This window comes from Oncorhynchus gorbuscha, linkage group LG26 (genome assembly GCF_021184085.1).
Source record: "Oncorhynchus gorbuscha isolate QuinsamMale2020 ecotype Even-year linkage group LG26, OgorEven_v1.0, whole genome shotgun sequence".
Lineage (NCBI taxonomy): Eukaryota > Metazoa > Chordata > Actinopteri > Salmoniformes > Salmonidae > Oncorhynchus > Oncorhynchus gorbuscha.
In genome coordinates, this window is record NC_060198.1 from 14,442,382 (window position 1) to 14,460,816 (window position 18,435).

The following is an 18,435-nucleotide window of genomic DNA, read 5'->3' on the forward strand; positions in this document are numbered from 1 at the left end:
ATGTTAGGCAGACTGAGTGTAAAGGTGAGGATGTTAGGCAGACTGAATGTAAAGGTGAGGATGTTAGGCAGACTCAATGTAAAGGTGAGGATGTTAGGCAGACTGAATGTAAAGGTGAGGATGTTAGGCAGACTGAATGTAAAGGTGAGGATGTTAGGCAGACTGAATGTAAAGGTGAGGATGTTAGGCAGACTGAATGTAAAGGTGAGGATGTTAGGCAGACTGAGTGTAAAAGGAAGACACTCTGGTCTCTCCATCTGTAATCCGACCCCAGCCTACCTTTTGTCTCTTAACAACTGCTGGCCAGTGTCCCTGTGCGTGCACACACACTCAAACACATACACACTTCGAGTCATATCACACATGCGCACATATCAAGTACACATTTGTTGTCGCGTACAGACACACAGACGTATGTGTTTGCACGCACAAGTTCCACTAAAAAGCTCCCATGTGACTCTTTCCACAGACAATGCAGCTTCAGGGCTGACCAGCAGCACAAGCTCTGCATCTTTTACGACACTGTATAATCTGGTCCGAATTTCAAAATCTTCTCTGCCAAGATGCTGTACGTTGTGAAATAATATGCAGCCCTGTGTTTCTGTGCTCACGGTGTTAGGGAAGATAATGTCAGGTTGTAAAAAATGTGTTTTCGCGCTCAGTCCCGTTTCCTGACCGAGAAGGGGTTGAATGTCTGTTTGGATTCAGTTTGTTTGTGTGCGTGCGTGTGTGTACATCCGTACACGTGTGAATGAAGTGCGTCTGTGTGAATGACAGTGTGTGAATGAAGTAGTGTTTGTGTGTGAGCAGACTGCATATTCTGTCTGAATGAATGGAGGGTGTGGACTGTCGTATCAGGTAGCAGACCGTGACAGGGCAGGGCTGCCGTTAGGCTTGGAGAAGAGCCACTGCTTTAAATACTGTTCCTAATGGTTTATGGTTTTATTATCTCTCTTTCTCCTTGAGACTTCACCATTAGACAGTTGCATAGTTTCTTTCTCTCCCTCTTACTTGCTCGTTTTCATTCATTCTTGCACACTCTTTCTTCCCTCCACCTCCCTTGTCCTTTCTCCCTCTTTCTTCTCCCCTCGACCCAACGTTCCTCCTCCTCGACCCAACGTTCCTCCTCCTCGACCCAACGTTCCTCCTCCTCGACCCAACGTTCCTCCCCATAGGGCATCCTTACCAACCCATAGGGCATCTTGAAGTTTTGGCATTGGAGACCAGTCCAAATATAGCACATGAGCTGAACCGAAAGAATCTACTGATCATATTGCTTCCAAATATGATATTTAATTTATGTTAAGTCATGCATAATTTGACAGGTTTCTTTATGTAGTTATTATTCCTCAATAAGGTAGAAATATATTATAAATGTGGCACCATCACAGCCACGTTCTTCCCGCTGGACTCTGATTCAGAATCCTATTTGGCAGCAAGGCCATATGTAGCTACAATACCCACCCACAGCTACGAGCGTGAAGCCCATCTCTCTCTTCGGTTGTGATCACGGGTGTGAAGCTCTTATTTCTTGACATTCATGCACTAGTTATCCATACTCGGCAACTTCCAATACATCCGCCGCTAGCTGGAAGCATGATGTGGATCATAGACGTTGAAACACACTTTGAAATGTTGCACTCTGCCCTGTCTGCGCATTCATTCACTCATCCCCTTAGGCCTAGCGTACTGGAGTATTCCTCTCTATAACTGAGCCTAGCTCTCTCTCACACGCACTCTCTCACTCACACACACCTCTAGCTCCTAAGATGGAAACAGAGAGTGGCTAATTGGTGTCTGTTTGCCCTGTGGCTATATGAGGTGTCTGTGTCTGTGTCTGTGTACAGTGGATGTCAATCAACACCAAACTTAGAGCGCTCCCTTCTGGCTGCATTGCACAATGAAATGTCCCTGCAGTAGCCTAGTGGAGCATGCAAGGTAAAGTGGTCTGTAATCTAAGACCTAAGATCAGGGCCTGTATGTATCAAGCATCTCAGAGTAGTAGTGCTGATCTAGGATCAGGTCTCCCCCCGTCCATGTAATCTTATTCATAATGATCTAAAAGGCTAAACTGTTCCTGGATCAGCACTCTTACTATGAGATGCTTAGTGAATATGGGCAATGATAAATCAAATCAAATATCTGACCCTGTGGATATTCGGACCACTCTGGCTGAAGTAGAATGAACGATGACTAGCTTCCGTCAAATAACAAACAGGGCCCCGAATGATAACACAAAGATTTGGGAGGCAAAATCAATATCAGTGAGCCGTGTAGTTTTGTGAAGAGAGGATGTTGTCGATGCCTGAAGTCATAGATCACTAACTGTACCTCCTTTTTGTCTGTTTTCAGATCTTCTCAGACAGTGAAAATAAAGACCAGGAAAGGGAAGTGTGTTTTGTGGATATCGCCTACGACGAGATCCCTGAGAGATACTATAAAGAGTCTGAGGTGTGTGTGTGTGTGTGTGTGTGTGTGTGTGTGTGTGTGTGTGGTTTCGTTAGAGGTAATGGGGGGATATTATGGTTTATTGTAAGGGTTATTGCAGCCGAGGCAGCCTGTCTCTCGGTAGTCAAACACTGGTACTTGGAGTCTTTATTATTGGTCTGAAAATAGAACCAGCAACATGATTCAGACATGACAGTGGATACAAGGACATGTACCGACACTCAGTAATACTCAAAGATACAATGATACGACAGACGGACACCATTTCAGTCTATTTAGAGGACGATGATAAATCGGCATGGCCGATTTAATTAGGGCCAATTTTTATTTTTAAGTTTTCATAACAATCAGTAATCAGCTTTTTTGGACCGATTGCATTGCATTCCACGAGGAAACTGCGTGGCAGGCTGACCACGTATTATGCGAGTGTATCAAGAAGCCAAGGTAAGTTGCTAACTAGCGTGTAACTTAACTTGTAAAAAAAAACAATCAATCTTCACATAATCACTAGTTAACTACACATGGTTGATATTACTGGGTTAACTAGCGTGTCCTGCGTTGCGTGAAATCGATGCGGTGCCTGATAATTTCTCATTGAATCACAGCCTACTAACAAAAGCGCATTCGTGAAGAAAGCACAGTCATAGCACGAATGTACGGTTGAAGTGGGAAGTTTTACGTACACCTCGGCCAAATACATTTAAACTGTGTTTCACAATTTCTGACGTTTAATCCCAGTAACAAGTCCCTGTCTAAAGTCAGATAGGATCACCACTTTATTTTAAGAATATGAAATGTAATAGTAGAGTGATTTTATTTCAGCTTTTATTTCTTTCATCACATTCCCAGTGGGTCAGAAGTTTACATACACTCAATTAGTATTTGGTAGCATTGCCTTTCAATTGTTTAACTTGGGTCAAATGTTTTGGGTAGCCTTCCACAAGCTTCTCACAATAAGTTGGGTGAATTTTGGTCCATTCCTCCTGACAGAGCTGGTGTAACTGAGTCAGGTTTGTAGGCCTCCTTGCTCACACACACTTTTTCAGTTCTGCCCACAATATTTCTATAGGATTGAGGTCAGGGCTTTGTGATGGCCACTCAATACCTTGACTTTGTTTTCCTTAAGCAATTTTGCCACAACTTTGTAAGTATGCTTTTTCAGTTCTGGTCATTTTGGTTTTGGTCATTGTCCATTTGGAAGACCCAATTTGCGACTAAGCTTGAACTTCCTGACTGATGTCTTGAGATGTTGCTTCAACATATCCACATCATTTTCCTCCCTCATGATGCCATCTGTTTTGTGAAGTGCACCAGTCCCTCGTGCAGCAAAGCACCCCCAAAAGATGATGTTGCCACCCCCGTGCTTCACGGTTGGGATGGTGTTCTTCAGCTTGCAAGCTTCCTTTTTCCTCCAAACATAACGATGGTCATTATGGCCAAACAGTTATATTTTTGTTTCATGAGACCAGAGGATATTTCTCCAAAAACTACGATCTTTGTCCCCATGTGCAGTTGCAAACCGTAGTCTGGCTTTTTTATGGCAGTTTTGGAGCAGCGGCTTCTTCCTTGCTGAGCGGCCTTTCAGGTTATGTCGATATGGGACTCGTTTTACTGTGGATATAGATACTTTTGTATCTGTTTCCTCCAGCATCTTCACAAGGTCCTTTGCTGCTGTTCTGGGATTGATTTGCACTTTTCGCACCAAAGTACTTTCATCTCTAGGAGACAGAACGCGTCTTCTTTCTGAGCGGAATGACAGCTGCTTGGTCCCATGGTGTTTATACTTGGTACTATTGTTTGTACAGATGAACGTGGTACCTTCAGGCGTTTGGAAATTGCTCCCAAGGATGAACCAGACTTGGCTAATTTCTTTTGATTTTCCCATGATGTCAAGCAATGAGGCACTGAGTTTGAAGGTAGGCCTTGAAATACATCCACAAGTACACCTCCAATTGACTCAAATGATGTCAATTATGGCCAGCAGCATACCACCCTGCATACCACTGCTGGCTTGCTTCTGAAGCTAAGCAGGGTTGGTCCTGGTCAGTTCCTGGATGGGAGACCAGATGCTGCTGGAAGTGGTGTTGGAGGGCACTCTTTCCTCTGGTCTAAAAAAATATCCCAATGCCCCAGGGCAGTGATTGGGGACTTTGCCCTGTGTAGGGTGCCGTCTTTCGGATGGGACGCTAAACGGGTGTCCTGACTCTCTGAGGTCATTAAAGATCCCATGGCACTTATCGTAAGGGTAGGGGTGTTAACCCCGGTGTCCTGGCTAAATTCCCAATCTGGCCCTCAAACCATCCCCAGTTTTCAATTCGCTCATTCATCCCCCCCTCCTCTCCCCTGTAAATATTCCCCAGGTTGTTGCTGCAAATGAGAACGTGTTCTCAGTCAACGTACCTGGTAAAATAACAGATAAATAAATACAAATTAGCAGAAGCTTCCAAAGCCATGACATCATTTTCTGGAATTTTCCAAGCTGTTTAAAGGCACAGTCAACTTAGTGTATGTCAACTTCTGACCCACTGGAATTCTGATACAGTGAAATAATCTTATCTGTAAATAATTGTTTGAAAAATGACTAGTGTCATGCACAAAGTAGATGTTCTAACTGCCTAGCCATAACTAGTTTATTAACATGAAATTTGTGGAGTGGTTGAAAAACCAGTTTTAATGACTCCAACATAAGTGTATGTAAACTTCCGACTTCAACTGTACCTAACCATAAACATCAATGCCTTTCTTAAAATCAATACACAGAAGTATATATTTTTTCAACCTGCATATTTAGTTAAAAGAAATGCATGTTAGCAGGCAATATTAACTAGGGAAATTGTGTCATTTCTCTTGTGTTCATTGCACGTGGAGTCAGGGTATATGCAACAGTTTGGGCCGCCTGGCTTGTTGCGAACTAATTTGCCAGAATTTTTAATAATTATGACATTGAAGGTTGTGCAACGTAACAGCAATATTTAGACTTAGGGTTGCCACCCTTTCGATAAAATAAGGAACGGTTCCGTATTTCACTGAAAGAATAAACGTTTTGTTTTCTAAATGATAGTTTCCGGATTTGACCATATTAATGACCAAAGGCAAATTTCTGTGTTTATTATAATTAAGCATATTATTTGATATTTGATAGAGCACTCTGAGCGGTGGTAGGCTGCAGCAGGCTCGTAAACATTCATTCAAACTTTACTGCCTTTGCCAGCAGGTCTTAGCAATGCTTGAATCACAGCGCTGTTTATGACTTCAAGCCTATCAACTCCCGAGATTAGGCTGGCAAAACTAAAGTACCTATTAGAACATCCAATAGTCAAAGATAGAGAGAAATGATCGATGCATCATAATTCCTATAATAACTACAAGCTAAAACTTCTTATCTGGGAATATTGAAGACTCATGTTAAAAGGAACCACCAGCTTTCATATGTTCTCATGTTCTGAGCAAGGAACTGAAACGTTAGCTTGTTTTACATGGCACATATTGCACTTTTACTTTCTTCTCCAACACTGTGTTTTTGCATTATTTAAACCAAATTGAGCATGTTTATTTGGGACTAGATTTTATTTATGTATTATATTAAGTTAAAATAAGTGTTCATTGTTCATTCAGTATTGTTTGTAATTGTCATTATTACAAATATATATTTAATCGTTATCTGCTTTTTTTGGTCCTCCAATAATTGTTATTAGTATTGAAAAATCATAATTGGTCGACCTATAATTGGTTTTGCCCTAGTCATCCAAATATCATAAACTATTGTATTGGGTTGGAATTTGATTCAAATAAGTTTAAATTAAGTTATATTCCCGAATTGAGTTTGTATTGCAGGTAAAGTCACGATAGACTCCGCAATACAGCTCTGACCAGATCATGCTAAGCTAACTCTAGCCTCACCTTCTAATTCTCTCCCCATACACCTCTTCCATATCTAATTTTCAGTGTTAGAAATTAGCATGTTAGCATATAGCATCTGTGTAAGTATAGTTAGACTGTTGAATATAGTAGATGCAGTAAGCGGTGGTTGAATGATAAATTGCCTCAGCCCCTGAGATTTAGGGAAAAATTTTGGAGTGAAGGATTCCTATTTAACGTTAGCTTTCTATTTGTAGCTTTCCCATAATGCATTTCTCTCAGGGTGCAGAGGTTTGGATTAATTACTGAGATCTACGTTTGTGTGAGTGCGTGTGCGTACATTCATGTGTGTGTCCACACCAACAGGACCTGCGGTACTTCAAGTCAGAGAAGACGTCGAGGGGCATGCTGCAGGAGGGCTGGAGGGACACCCAGGAGCCCATCATGTGCTCCTACAAGCTGGTCACCGTCAAGTTTGAGGTGTGGGGCCTGCAGACACGCGTGGAGCAGTTTGTACACAAGGTCGGAGGTCACTCGCACACAAATAGCAGCCACTTACTCCATAGATAGTGCTGGTTAATTTTTGTAGAACTGCTCTGTGATCTATGTTTTCTGACCCCCTCTATTGTTTCTCCCTACAGGTGGTGCGTGATGTGCTGCTCCTGGGCCACAGGCAGGCTTTTGCCTGGGTGGATGAGTGGATCGGTAGGTCGACAAGCACTGCTCAATTGGTCCTCTCACTAACTAGTCACTGGGTAGTGTTCAGTAGGGCAATTCATTTTTTAATGTGTTGAAAGTTAAAAGGAATGAGTGCTACTTATTGGACAAGACTAGGTAGTCCCTTCCAGTTTTTCTTCTGTACCAAATGAACATGGCCCAAGTTAAACACTGGGACCTATGAAGTCACTCTTTCCTTCGAATGTCATCAATAAGATTTGACTCCGTTTGGGAGCTACGTGGTTACTGTTGACGCCGTCTCGAATCTACTGTCTGTATCATTGTGTGTTATAGAACTAAATAAGGCATGTGAAATCCTGAACAACATCCAACTCCCCATCACTGCATCTAACTCTGCTCCATCATATGCGCTGGCTGACCTCTCTGATATCAATAACCCAATTTAGAACACATACCCTAGAGGGCAGATTCAAAGCCCAGTCATGGACTAAGAAGAAAACTCAATTGGCATAATCTGTGCCTGGGAAAATCGCCCCTGAGAAGCACTGTCATGTCCAGGATTGATCTGTAGCTCACTACTTCAGTCATACACAGACAACACCTGGACTGCAGTTCCTTCCATGTTTTGTCTGCAAAACCAATTCCTGCAATTCTGTATTGGCGTTCAATCAAACAGTATCCCTCCTTGTACACTGGTCTGTTTCTTCTTGCGTCCGAAATATTTTTCATTTTTGTTGGCATCGAGACTTGTACGATGTCTATAGTGAACACAAATTGCTGAATTTGCTACAATTTCCTCAAGAGAATAGCAATTGCTGAACGTATCGGCCGATATCACACAGAATATATTGCACTCATTGAATCATGACAGTTGTGTGTATGTGGGTCGTGACTGCATGGCAATGAGAGCAGTAGCAGTGATACTAGCAGGGCTCTGATTAGCGCTCAGCTTTTTCCATGGCTGCAGGGTAAGTCCAAAACAAGCCATTACTGCTGTAATGGGACACCGCTACTCACTCTCTCCCTTCTCCTCTACCCCTGGGGGGGGGATAACTTTCCCTCCTATGCACTATTTTGGATGATTCCCCCTCACCCAAATCCTCCTGATGTATTTGGGATGACCTTGCCTAGGACTGTTCTTTGGGAATGTCATTTTTTTCTGGTGTATTTGGGATGACCTTGCCTAGGACTGTTCTTTGGGAATGTTTTTTTTCCGGTGATGTTCCCAACCCTTCACGTCCGACTCTGAGGGTTCTGGATCATTGACTCTCCCTCTCCTTTCCCTTCTCCATCTATCCCTCCCTTTCTCCCTCTTCATCTTCATAACCCAGCTTTGGCCTGACTAGCTTTCTCCTCTCGACACCAACTCTTTTTCGGTCGTGGGAAGCTAGCTCTGCCCTCTCTATCTCCTATTGATTGTGCTTGAACTTCGACCTTTTGGCCCCTCCCAAAAGCACTAATCCACCACCCAGCACTCTCTACTCACCCACGGCGTGCCCCTTCTCACTTAAACCCCATCTACCTTCGTCTTGAGTGTCCTGAAGGGAAGACGCCAACCTCTCCACCTCCCTCCTCCCCTCTTTGCAGATATGAACTTGGATGACGTGCGGGAATACGAGAAAAGTATGCATGAACAAACCAACGTTAAAGTTTGCCATGAGCAGCAAGAGCATTCCACGAACTCCCCATCACTGGATGACATAGAGATTCATGACAAAGTCAGCGTATGTGTCGTTTCATTTCCTCTTGTTCGGTTTCATGTTGACGTGTTCTGTTGTTCATGACGACGTGACTCAGGAGGTAACCAATCACAATTCTGAAATAAGTGGTTCTTGCGAGCTTTATAGTTACAGTTTCTATATCGGGAAAACATGAAGTAAAAAATATTCACAACTTGAGAAAAATATAAAGTGACTTTTGATTATGACATAACGTAGTGTGACGGCAGACTAAGATTAGAAAGAAGCGTTAGAATGCTTTGGAGTGCTGTCTTCCCCCCCCCCTCATTCTCTCTCTCCGTGCAGACATGACGATGGATGAGGTGAGAGAGTATGAGCGCACCATTCAGGAAGCCACCAACGAGAAGATCGGGATTTCCCCCCCGTCGATCTCCATCAGCGAGATGCCCCTGTCCTCCTGCACCCTCTCCGGCCCCGCCAGCGCCCCCACCACCCCCCTCTGCACTGACGCGCCCGAGTTCCTCTCCGTCCCCAAAGACAGAGCCCGCAAGAAGTCCGCCCCTGAGACCCTCACCCTGCCCGACACCGCTGCCCAGAACCAGAGCGGAGTCCCCCAAGGCTCTACGCTGGTGCCGCTTCCAAATCACTCCCCCTGGCCCTCCTCTGACTCTAACCAGGCTGAGTTAGGGGGGGAATAGGAGGGACGGGATGTTCTTTTCCCCCATATGCCCCGCCACCTCATTGTCTTAGTAGCCCAGCAAGACTAGCCTCTACACCCCAGTGCCCAGTCCTCCAGGCCCAACTAACCATATTGCAGAGGTCAGTGCTTCTTACACATATCTCCAGAGGTCAAAGGTCTAACCACCAGTTTCCAATCTCCTACATCCTCAACAGAAGTCTGTTTTGTCAGCCTTCAAATGGATGGCTTCCTGAGATCTAGCCAATCAGCTGTCTGATCTACTGTAACAACCACCCAAGCTGTCCATCAAGAGAACATATCCACAAGGGGTTTTGTGTGCTGTTCTCAATTAGCGATCCCTGCGTTTGTCATAAAATATGTTAACAAAATGCCAGATGGATTTTTTTTTTAATCCGGTCAGCTGATAAACCTTATGTAATGTAAATGTAGCTGCCATAACAACATGAAGAGAGACGATGATATTATTGTTTTGTTCACTTGAGTGAATGAACATCTTTTCATAGAATTCTCAAATATCAAATTATAATTTTGACCTTGAAATAAATCAACTTTTAAATTAACAAAATGGAAGTAGAAGTACTGTAGTATAGTTAGTTTTATTACTACAATGATTCACTAAAAAGACACCACCTTTAACCTGGACGGAGGGGAGGCCATTCAAAACTGAACCCAGATCTGTGTGTGTTCATGTCTCTCCACTCCACCAGGTGGAAGGTCAGTACAACCACAGAAAGAGATCCCGTCTCTGGTCTCCAGAGCTCTGCTTCGGCCCTCTTTAGGAAGGGCAGGGAACGTAACCATTCTCTCCCTGCTTTAAAACACAATTTTTATACCTGCATCTATACTCACCTGTCTACTTAACTAACCTTTGGAATGTTTACACAACATGAGATAAGCCATGATAAAATACATATTGGGCATAAAGTTTGACATTAGAGAGTGATGCAGTCAGTTTAATCAAATTGGTATAGCAACAGAACAGATATGACTAGGGAAAATGCTGTAAATGTACAGTTGAAGTCAGTTTACATACACCTTAGCCAAATACATTTAAACTCAGTTTTTCACAATTCCTGACGTTTAATCCTAGTAAACATTCCACGTCTAAGGTCAGATAGGATCACCACTTTATTTTAAGAATGTGAAATGTTAGAATAATAGTAGAGAATGATTTATTTCAGCTTTTATTTCTTTCATCACATTCCCAGTGGGTCAGAAGTTTACATACACTCAATTAGTATTTGGTAGGATTACCTTTAAATTGTATAACTTGGGTCAAACGTTTCAGGTAGCCTTCCACAACCTTCCCACAATAAGTTGGGTGAATTTTGGCCCATTCCTTCTGACAGAGCTGGTATAACTGAGTCGGGTTTCCAGGCCTCCTTGCTCGCACACACTTTTTCAGTTCTGCCCACAAAGTATCTATAGGAATGAGGTCAGGGCTGATAGCCACTCCAATATCTTGACTTTGTTTTCCTTAAGCCATTTTGCCACAACTTTGGAAGTATGCTTGGGTTCATTGTCCATTTAGAAGACCCATTTGTGACCAAGCTTTAACTTCCTGACTCATGTCTTGAGTTGTTGCTTCAATATATCCACATATTTGTCCTCCCTCATGATGGCATCTGTTTTGTGAAGTGCACCAGTCCCTCCTGCAGCAGCCTTTCAGGTTATGTTGATATTGGACTTGTTTTACTGTGCATATAGATACATTTGTACCTGCTTCCTCCAGCATCTTCACAGGGTCCATTGATGTTCTTCTGGGATTGATTTGCACTTTTCACACCAAAGTACGTTCATCTCTAGGAGACAGAACGTGTCTCCTTCCTGAGCGGTATGATGGCTGCGTGGTCCCATGGTGTTTATACTTGTACAGATGAACGTGGTACCTTCAGACGGTTGGAAATTGCTCCCAAGGATGAACCAGACTTAGAGGTCTACAATTTTTTTTCTGAAGTCTTGGCTAATTTCTTTTGATTTTCCCATGATGTCAAGCAAAAGAGGCACTGAGTTTAATGGTAGGCCTTGAAATACATCCACAGGTACACCTCCAATTGACTCAAATTATGTCAATTAGCCTATCAGAAGCTTCTAAAGCCATGACATCATTTTCTGGAGTTTTCCAAGCTGTTTAAAGGCGCAGTCAACTTAGTGTATGTAAACTTCTGAACCGTGATACTGAATTAAGTAAAATAATCTGTCTGTAATCAATTGTAGGAAAAATTACTTGTGTAATGTACAAAGTAGATGTCCTAACCGACTTGCCAAACTATAGTTTGTTAACATGCAATTTGTGGAGTGGTTGCAAAATGAGTTTTAATGACTCCAACCTAAGTGTATGTAAACTTCCGACTTCAACTATAAGTGAACATTGAGCACAGTGGAAATGCCATGCTTGCGCAGGGCACTTGCTTCAACCTGGCCTTATTGTATGTGCTTGATTATCTTGCATTGTGTTTTTAGAAATGCCGATAATGTTGCTTGCCAATGTTGGTACTGTACCCGTTTTGGTGGGCTCCAAGTTATTTTGAAGCAACAACGTTAGCGGCGGCCATCTTGTTTTCCCCTGCTCTAGCCTCATCAGGAACTTTTGGGGGGAGGAAGAAACATTGAAGGACAGAAGGTTTTGTCTTTGTGTAATGCCCTAGCTACTATTTTATACAATCACATATGGAGACCCCTTTATGCATCTATGCCGCATGAAACGTTCAAACATGTATACATATGTAAAGTATTTGTGTATATAAATGGCAGGATATATTGTTGATGCGAAATGGTGGAGAAAGCACATGTGACGTTGTCCTAGGCTCTGTAGTGTAACCGTTGTATAGTAAAGCAGAGTTTTAGCGGAGACTGAAACGGAGCATGTTCTGGGAATACAACTCTCTTCTCAGTGCCTCTGCATGCAAAAGTCTATATTGTCTCGTCTGTATACAACATCCAAAACATGTCAAATAAAGGGAAAAAACGTCCCATTTTATTGTAATGTTAAAGGACAATTCCACCACTTTTCAACCTCACGTTCGTTATCTCCGGCACAATACCAGTGTCTACACGTGTGAAAATGGTGCGTTTCGTTGAAAAAAAATACATGAAGTTAAAGTTCTACCCGATGACATCAACCATTTTGAAAACTATGATTTTCAAACACTCTGACATTCGCGATGACGTGGACCAAGTAAATAGCCTCCCTCTGGCTAGAAACTTGTGTAGATTTTGAAAATCTCCGTTTTTCTTGACTTTTAATCCTACCCTGTGATGTCACCGAGAAGCAGTTCTTTTGGACACTTCTTCCTGTCTTTGCAACCACAGATCACAGAAACATGCCGTTTTCACATATCTAGACACCGGTATGTTCCCGGAGATCATGAATATGAGTTTGAAAAATGGTGGATTTGCCCTTTTTAAGCATAATTTTCCATTTATTGCAATGTCAAAACATTGATTTGAAATACAGCTTCATGTTAGTTATTTTCATCAATGTACAAGATATTGAGAGAAATAGCTGACATTTGTCTTATCTGTTGACCATTGTTTTGTCCTAAAGACATTACATTACATATGTGGGCATTTGCATTTTGTGATGAGAGAACGAAATTAGCTGTTAACAAATGTACTGACTGTTATATCTCTGTTTTTAGGGTTTTGTTGGACCAAAGTTATACAAGCCTACTTGTTTGTCAGATATAGACCATTCTACAGTGTCTAAGCCCAAAATGTCTCCTCTTTACACAAGACGCTCACTATCAGACTGTACTTGTCTTTGCCGTTAAATTTCCTGTAGGATACATGTGTTAAATGATATTGACTATCAGAAATACAAAAAATAGATCCAGGGATATGTTTGAGTGCCAGTAAGCTAATGCCTATATCAAAACAAATGCAAAATGACAAGTATATTATTTTTCAGAGTGAAGGACTAGGTTTTGTAAATAGTGAACTCTTTAATTTTCAGTTGCGTGCTCGACATAAACTCACTCAAAAAGTATCCGTGAACTTATGTCGAGCACGAAACGTATGTGGAGCATGGAACAGAAAATGAGAGTTCACTATTTATAAAACAGAGTCCTTCACTCAGGAAAAATAACCAACTCTTGATATTATACTTGTCATTTTGCATACGTTTTGAGAGCGCAAAAGTTTGGTTTGAATCTTTATCGAGCTGTTGAAAAATCCACAGGAGAAAAGACCATTGTAACTACATTATGTACATTACAACCCTATGAGCAAAATACATTTAAAAAATGTCCTTTTTGGTTGAAAGTACTTTGAAAATACGTATTTTTCAACATATTGTGCTCACTGTGAAAATATTTATTTTGAATTTGCGACCTTCCCATTGTAGTGTGCATCAAACGTTCCGGTTGCTTTTGGTGATCCTACAGCTCTTTGACATAATGACACATTATCTATGAAAACAATATTTCAATCAATATTTTTTGCTTTTTATCGGGGTGACTATGTTATATGCTTTCTGAATTTATACAATGCATCTTGACTCGGAGGTTGGTTTTCTGTTATAATTCTCACAACTGCTGTAGTTTTGATTTTGTGGTTTGCTGTATTTCAAATGGCATCTGTTCATTCTAAGAAAAGGACCAAGCTTTTCGTTGTCCCTCCTGATGCGGCTTGCCAGGATGTCGCGCTGTCTCCCTAGCTCTGGTCCGGGTTGTCACTGCTGCTTCCTGACACTGAGCCTCCTGAGCAGGACGAGCGTTAGCAATCCACACTAACACCCTGGACCAGAGCTTACTCTCTCCCTATCTGAAGTGCCATCCTTGTTCGGCTACTGGAAGTCGCTCTGGGTTCTTCCACTGATTTATATGTTATATTTTTACTGCCCTCCTTGAAGTATATTTGGTTCTCCGTTGTAATTATTGTCTCACTTTTTTTCTTAATTCTTGTATTAAATAAAGTTTACTTGCTACTACACTTGCCTGTTGTCAGATGTGGTGCCTTTTTTGAAAGTTTTGTGTGTATGTGCGCGTGATGGTGGGTGATTGCATGGGGGTTTGTGTGTGAGAAAGTGAAAGATAAAGAGCAAGGGGAATTAACATTTTGATATATATACACTACACAACGAAAAGTATGTGGACACCTGCTTGTCAAACATCTCGTTCCAAAATCATGGGCATTAATATGGAGTTGCCCCCCCCCCCTCCTTTGCTGCTATAACAGCCTCCACTCTTCTAGGAAGGCTTTCCAATAGATGTTGGAACATCGCTGCGGGGACTTGCTTCCATTCAGCCACAAGAGCATTGGTCAGGTCACTGATGTTGGGCGACTGGGCCTGGCTCACAATCAGAGTTCCAATTGAGCCCAAATGTGTAATATAGGGTTGAGCTCAGGGCTCTGTGCAGGCCAGTCAAGTTCTTCCACAACAATCTCGACAAACCATTATGTATGAACCTCACTTTATGCACAGGGGCATTGTCATGCTGAAACAGGAAAGGTCTTTCCCCAAACTGTTGCCACAAAGCTGGAAGCACAGAATCGTCTAGAAGGTGCTTGTGTGCTGTAGCATTAATATTTCCCTTCACTGGAACTAAGGGGCCTAGCCTGAACCATGATAAACAGCCCCAGACCATTATTCCTCCTCTACCAAACTTTACAGTTGGCACTATGCATTGGGCCAGGTAGCGTGCTCCTGGCATCCACCAAACCCAGCTTTGTCTGTCAGACTGCCAGATGGTGAAGCGTGATTCATCACTCCAGAGAAAGCATTTCCACTGCTCCAGAGTCCAATGGCGGCGAGCATTACACCACTCCAGCCGACGCTTGGCATTGCGCATGGTGATCTTAGGCTTGTGTGTGGTTGCTCTGCCATGGAAACCCGTTTCATGAAGTTCCCGACGAACAGTTCTTGTGCTGACGTTGATTTCAGAGGCAATTTGGAAATCAAATTTAATTTTATTAGTCACATGCACTGAATACAACAGGTATAGATAGACCTTACAGTGAAATGCTTTACTTATGAGCCCCTAACAAAATATGCCGTTTAAAAAAAAACATAAGAAATCAAAGTAACAAGTAATTAAAGAGCAGCAGTAAAATAACAATAGCGAGACTATATACAGGGGGTACCGGTACAGAGTCGATGTGCGGCGGCAGTGGTTAGTCGAGGTAATATGTACATGTAGGTAGAGTTATTAAAGTGACTTTGCATAGATAACAACAGTGTAGCAGAGGTGTAAAAGAGGGTGGGGGGGGGCAATGCAAATAACCTGGGGAGCCATTTGATTAGGTGTTCATGAGTCTTACGGCTTGGGTGTAGAAGCTGTTTCGAAGCCTCTTGGACCTAGACATGGCGCTCCGGTACTCAGTCGTGAGTGTTGCAACCAAGGACAGACTATTTTTATGTGCTGAAGTGTTTCAACACTCTGCTGTCCCGTTCTGTGAGCTTATGAAGCCTACCACTTCGCCGCTGAGCAGTTGTTGCACCTAGGCATTTCCACTTCACAATAATAGCATTTTCAGTTGACCGGGGCAGCTCTAGCATAGCAGAAATGTTATGAACTGACTTGTTGGAAAGGTGGCATCCTATGATGGTGCCACAATGAAAGTCAGTGAGCTCTTAAGTACGGCCATTCTTCTGCAATGTTTGTCTATGATTGCATGGCTGTGTGCCCGACTTTATACAAGTAGCTGAAATAAACGAATCCGTTAATTTGAAGGTGTCCACATACCCTATGTATATATATACAGTGGGGCAAAAAACGATTTAGTCAGCCACCAATTGTGCAAGTTCTCCCACTTAAAAAGATGAGAGAAGCCTGTAATTTTCATCAAGGTTTTCACACACTGTTGCTGGTATTTTGGCCCATTCCTCCATGCAGATCTCCTCTAGAGCAGTGATGTTTTGGGGCTGTTGCTGGGCAACACGGACTTTCAACTCCCTCCAAAGATTTTCTATGGGGTTGAGATCTGGAGACTGGCTAGGCCAATCCAGGACCTTGAAATGCTTCTTACGAAGCCACTCCTTCGTTGCCCGGGCGGTGTGTTTGGGATCATTGTCATGCTGAAAGACCCAGCCACGTTTCATCTTCAATGCCCTTGCTGATGGAAGGAGGTTTTCACTCAAAATCTCACGATACATGGCCCCATTCATTCTTTCCTTTACACGGATCAGTCGTCCTGGTCCCTTTGCAGAAAAACAGCCCCAAAGCATGATGTTTCCACCCCCATGCTTCACAGTAGGTATGGTGTTTTTTGGATGCAACTCAGCATTCTTTGTCCTCCAAACACGACGAGTTGAGTTTTTACCAAAAAGTTATATTTTGGTTTCATCTGACCATATGACATTCTCCCAATCTTCTTCTGGATCATCCAAATGCTCTCTAGCAAACTTACATTTACATTTACATTTAAGTCATTTAGCAGACGCTCTTATCCAGAGCGACTTACAAATTGGTGCATTCACCGTATGACATCCAGTGGAACAGTCACTTTACAATAGTGCATCTAAATCTTAAAGGGGGGGTGAGAGGGAATACTTATCCTATCCTAGGTATTCCTTAAAGAGGTGGGGTTTCAGGTGTCTCCGGAAGGTGGTGATTGACTCCGCTGTCCTGGCGTCGTGAGGGAGTTTGTTTCACCATTGGGGGGCCAGAGCAGCGAACAGTTTTGACTGGGCTGAGCGGGAGCTGTACTTCCTCAGTGGTAGGGAGGCGAGCAGGCCAGAGGTGGATGAACGCAGTGCCCTTGTTTGGGTGTAGGGCCTAATCAGAGCCTGGAGGTACTGAGGTGCCGTTCCCCTCACAGCTCCGTAGGCAAGCACCATGTTCTTGTAGCGGATGCGAGCTTCAACTGGAAGCCAGTGGAGAGAACGGAGGAGCGGGGTGACGTGAGAGAACTTGGGAAGGTTGAACACCAGACGGGCTGCGGCGTTCTGGATGAGTTGAAGGGGTTTAATGGCACAGGCAGGGAGCCCAGCCAACAGCGAGTTGCAGTAATCCAGACGGGAGATGACAAGTGCCTGGATTAGGACCTGCACCGCTTCCTGTGTGAGGCAGGGTCGTACTCTGCGGATGTTGTAGAGCATGAACCTACAGGAACGGGCCACCGCCTTGATGTTGGTTGAGAACGACAGGGTGTTGTCCAGGATCACGCCAAGGTTCTTAGCGCTTTGGGAGGAGGACACAATGGAGTTGTCAACCGTAATGGCGAGATCATGGAACGGGCAGTCCTTCCCCCGGGAGGAAGAGCAGCTCCGTCTTGCCGAGGTTCAGCTTGAGGTGGTGATCCGTCATCCACACTGATATGTCTGCCAGACATGCAGAGATGCGATTCGCCACCTGGTCATCAGAAGGGGGAAAGGAGAAGATTAAAATCAAATCAAATCAAATCAAATTTTATTTGTCACATACACATGGTTAGCAGATGTTAATGCGAGTGTAGCGAAATGCTTGTGCTTCTAGTTCCGACAATGCAGTGATAACCAACAAGTAATCTAACTAACAATTCCAAAACTACTGTCTTATACACAGTGTAAGGGGGATAAGGAACATGTACATAAGGATATATGAATGAGTGATGGTACAGAGCAGCATACAGTAGATGGTATCGAGTACAGTATATACATATGAGATGAGTGTGTAGACAAAGTAAACAAAGTGGCATAGTTAAAGTGGCTAGTGATACATGTGTTACATAAGGATGCAGTCGATGTTGTAGAGTACAGTATATACATATGCATATGAGATGAATAATGTAGGGTAAGTAACATTATATAAGGTAGCATTGTTTAAAGTGGCTAGTGATATATTTACATCATTTCCCATCAATTTCCATTATTAAAATGGCTGGAGTTGGGTCAGTGTCAATGACTGTTGGCAGCAGCCACTCAATGTTAGTGGTGGCTGTTTAACAGTCTGATGGCCTTGAGATAGAAGCTGTTTTTCAGTCTCTCGGTCCCAGCTTTGATGCACCTGTACTGACCTCGCCTTCTGGATGATAGCGGGGTGAACAGGCAGTGGTTCGGGTGGTTGATGTCTTGATGATCTTTATGGCCTTCCTGTAACAACGGGTGGTGTAGGTGTCCTGGAGGGCAGGTAGTTTGCCCCGGTGATGCGT

At 43.1% G+C, this 18,435-nt stretch overlaps 1 protein-coding gene across 2 annotated transcripts in view; it reads left to right on the top strand.

Annotated features, from left to right (window-relative positions):
* LOC124015963 (cytoplasmic phosphatidylinositol transfer protein 1-like) overlaps positions 1-10,491 on the top strand; it is an 81,792-nt gene extending 71,301 nt beyond the window's left edge. The window contains exons 6-10 of one of the 2 annotated variants that reach the window (XM_046331463.1): positions 2,353-2,451; positions 6,673-6,828; positions 6,948-7,011; positions 8,572-8,708; positions 9,009-9,149. In XM_046331463.1, the coding sequence (XP_046187419.1) occupies positions 2,353-2,451; positions 6,673-6,828; positions 6,948-7,011; positions 8,572-8,708; positions 9,009-9,014 (462 nt within the window). In that variant the 3' untranslated portion in view covers positions 9,015-9,149. Of the gene's footprint in view, positions 1-2,352; positions 2,452-6,672; positions 6,829-6,947; positions 7,012-8,571; positions 8,709-9,008 lie in introns of both variants that reach the window. The other variant, XM_046331462.1, reaches the window with a different exon arrangement.
* Positions 10,492-18,435: the final 7,944 nt, after the last annotated feature.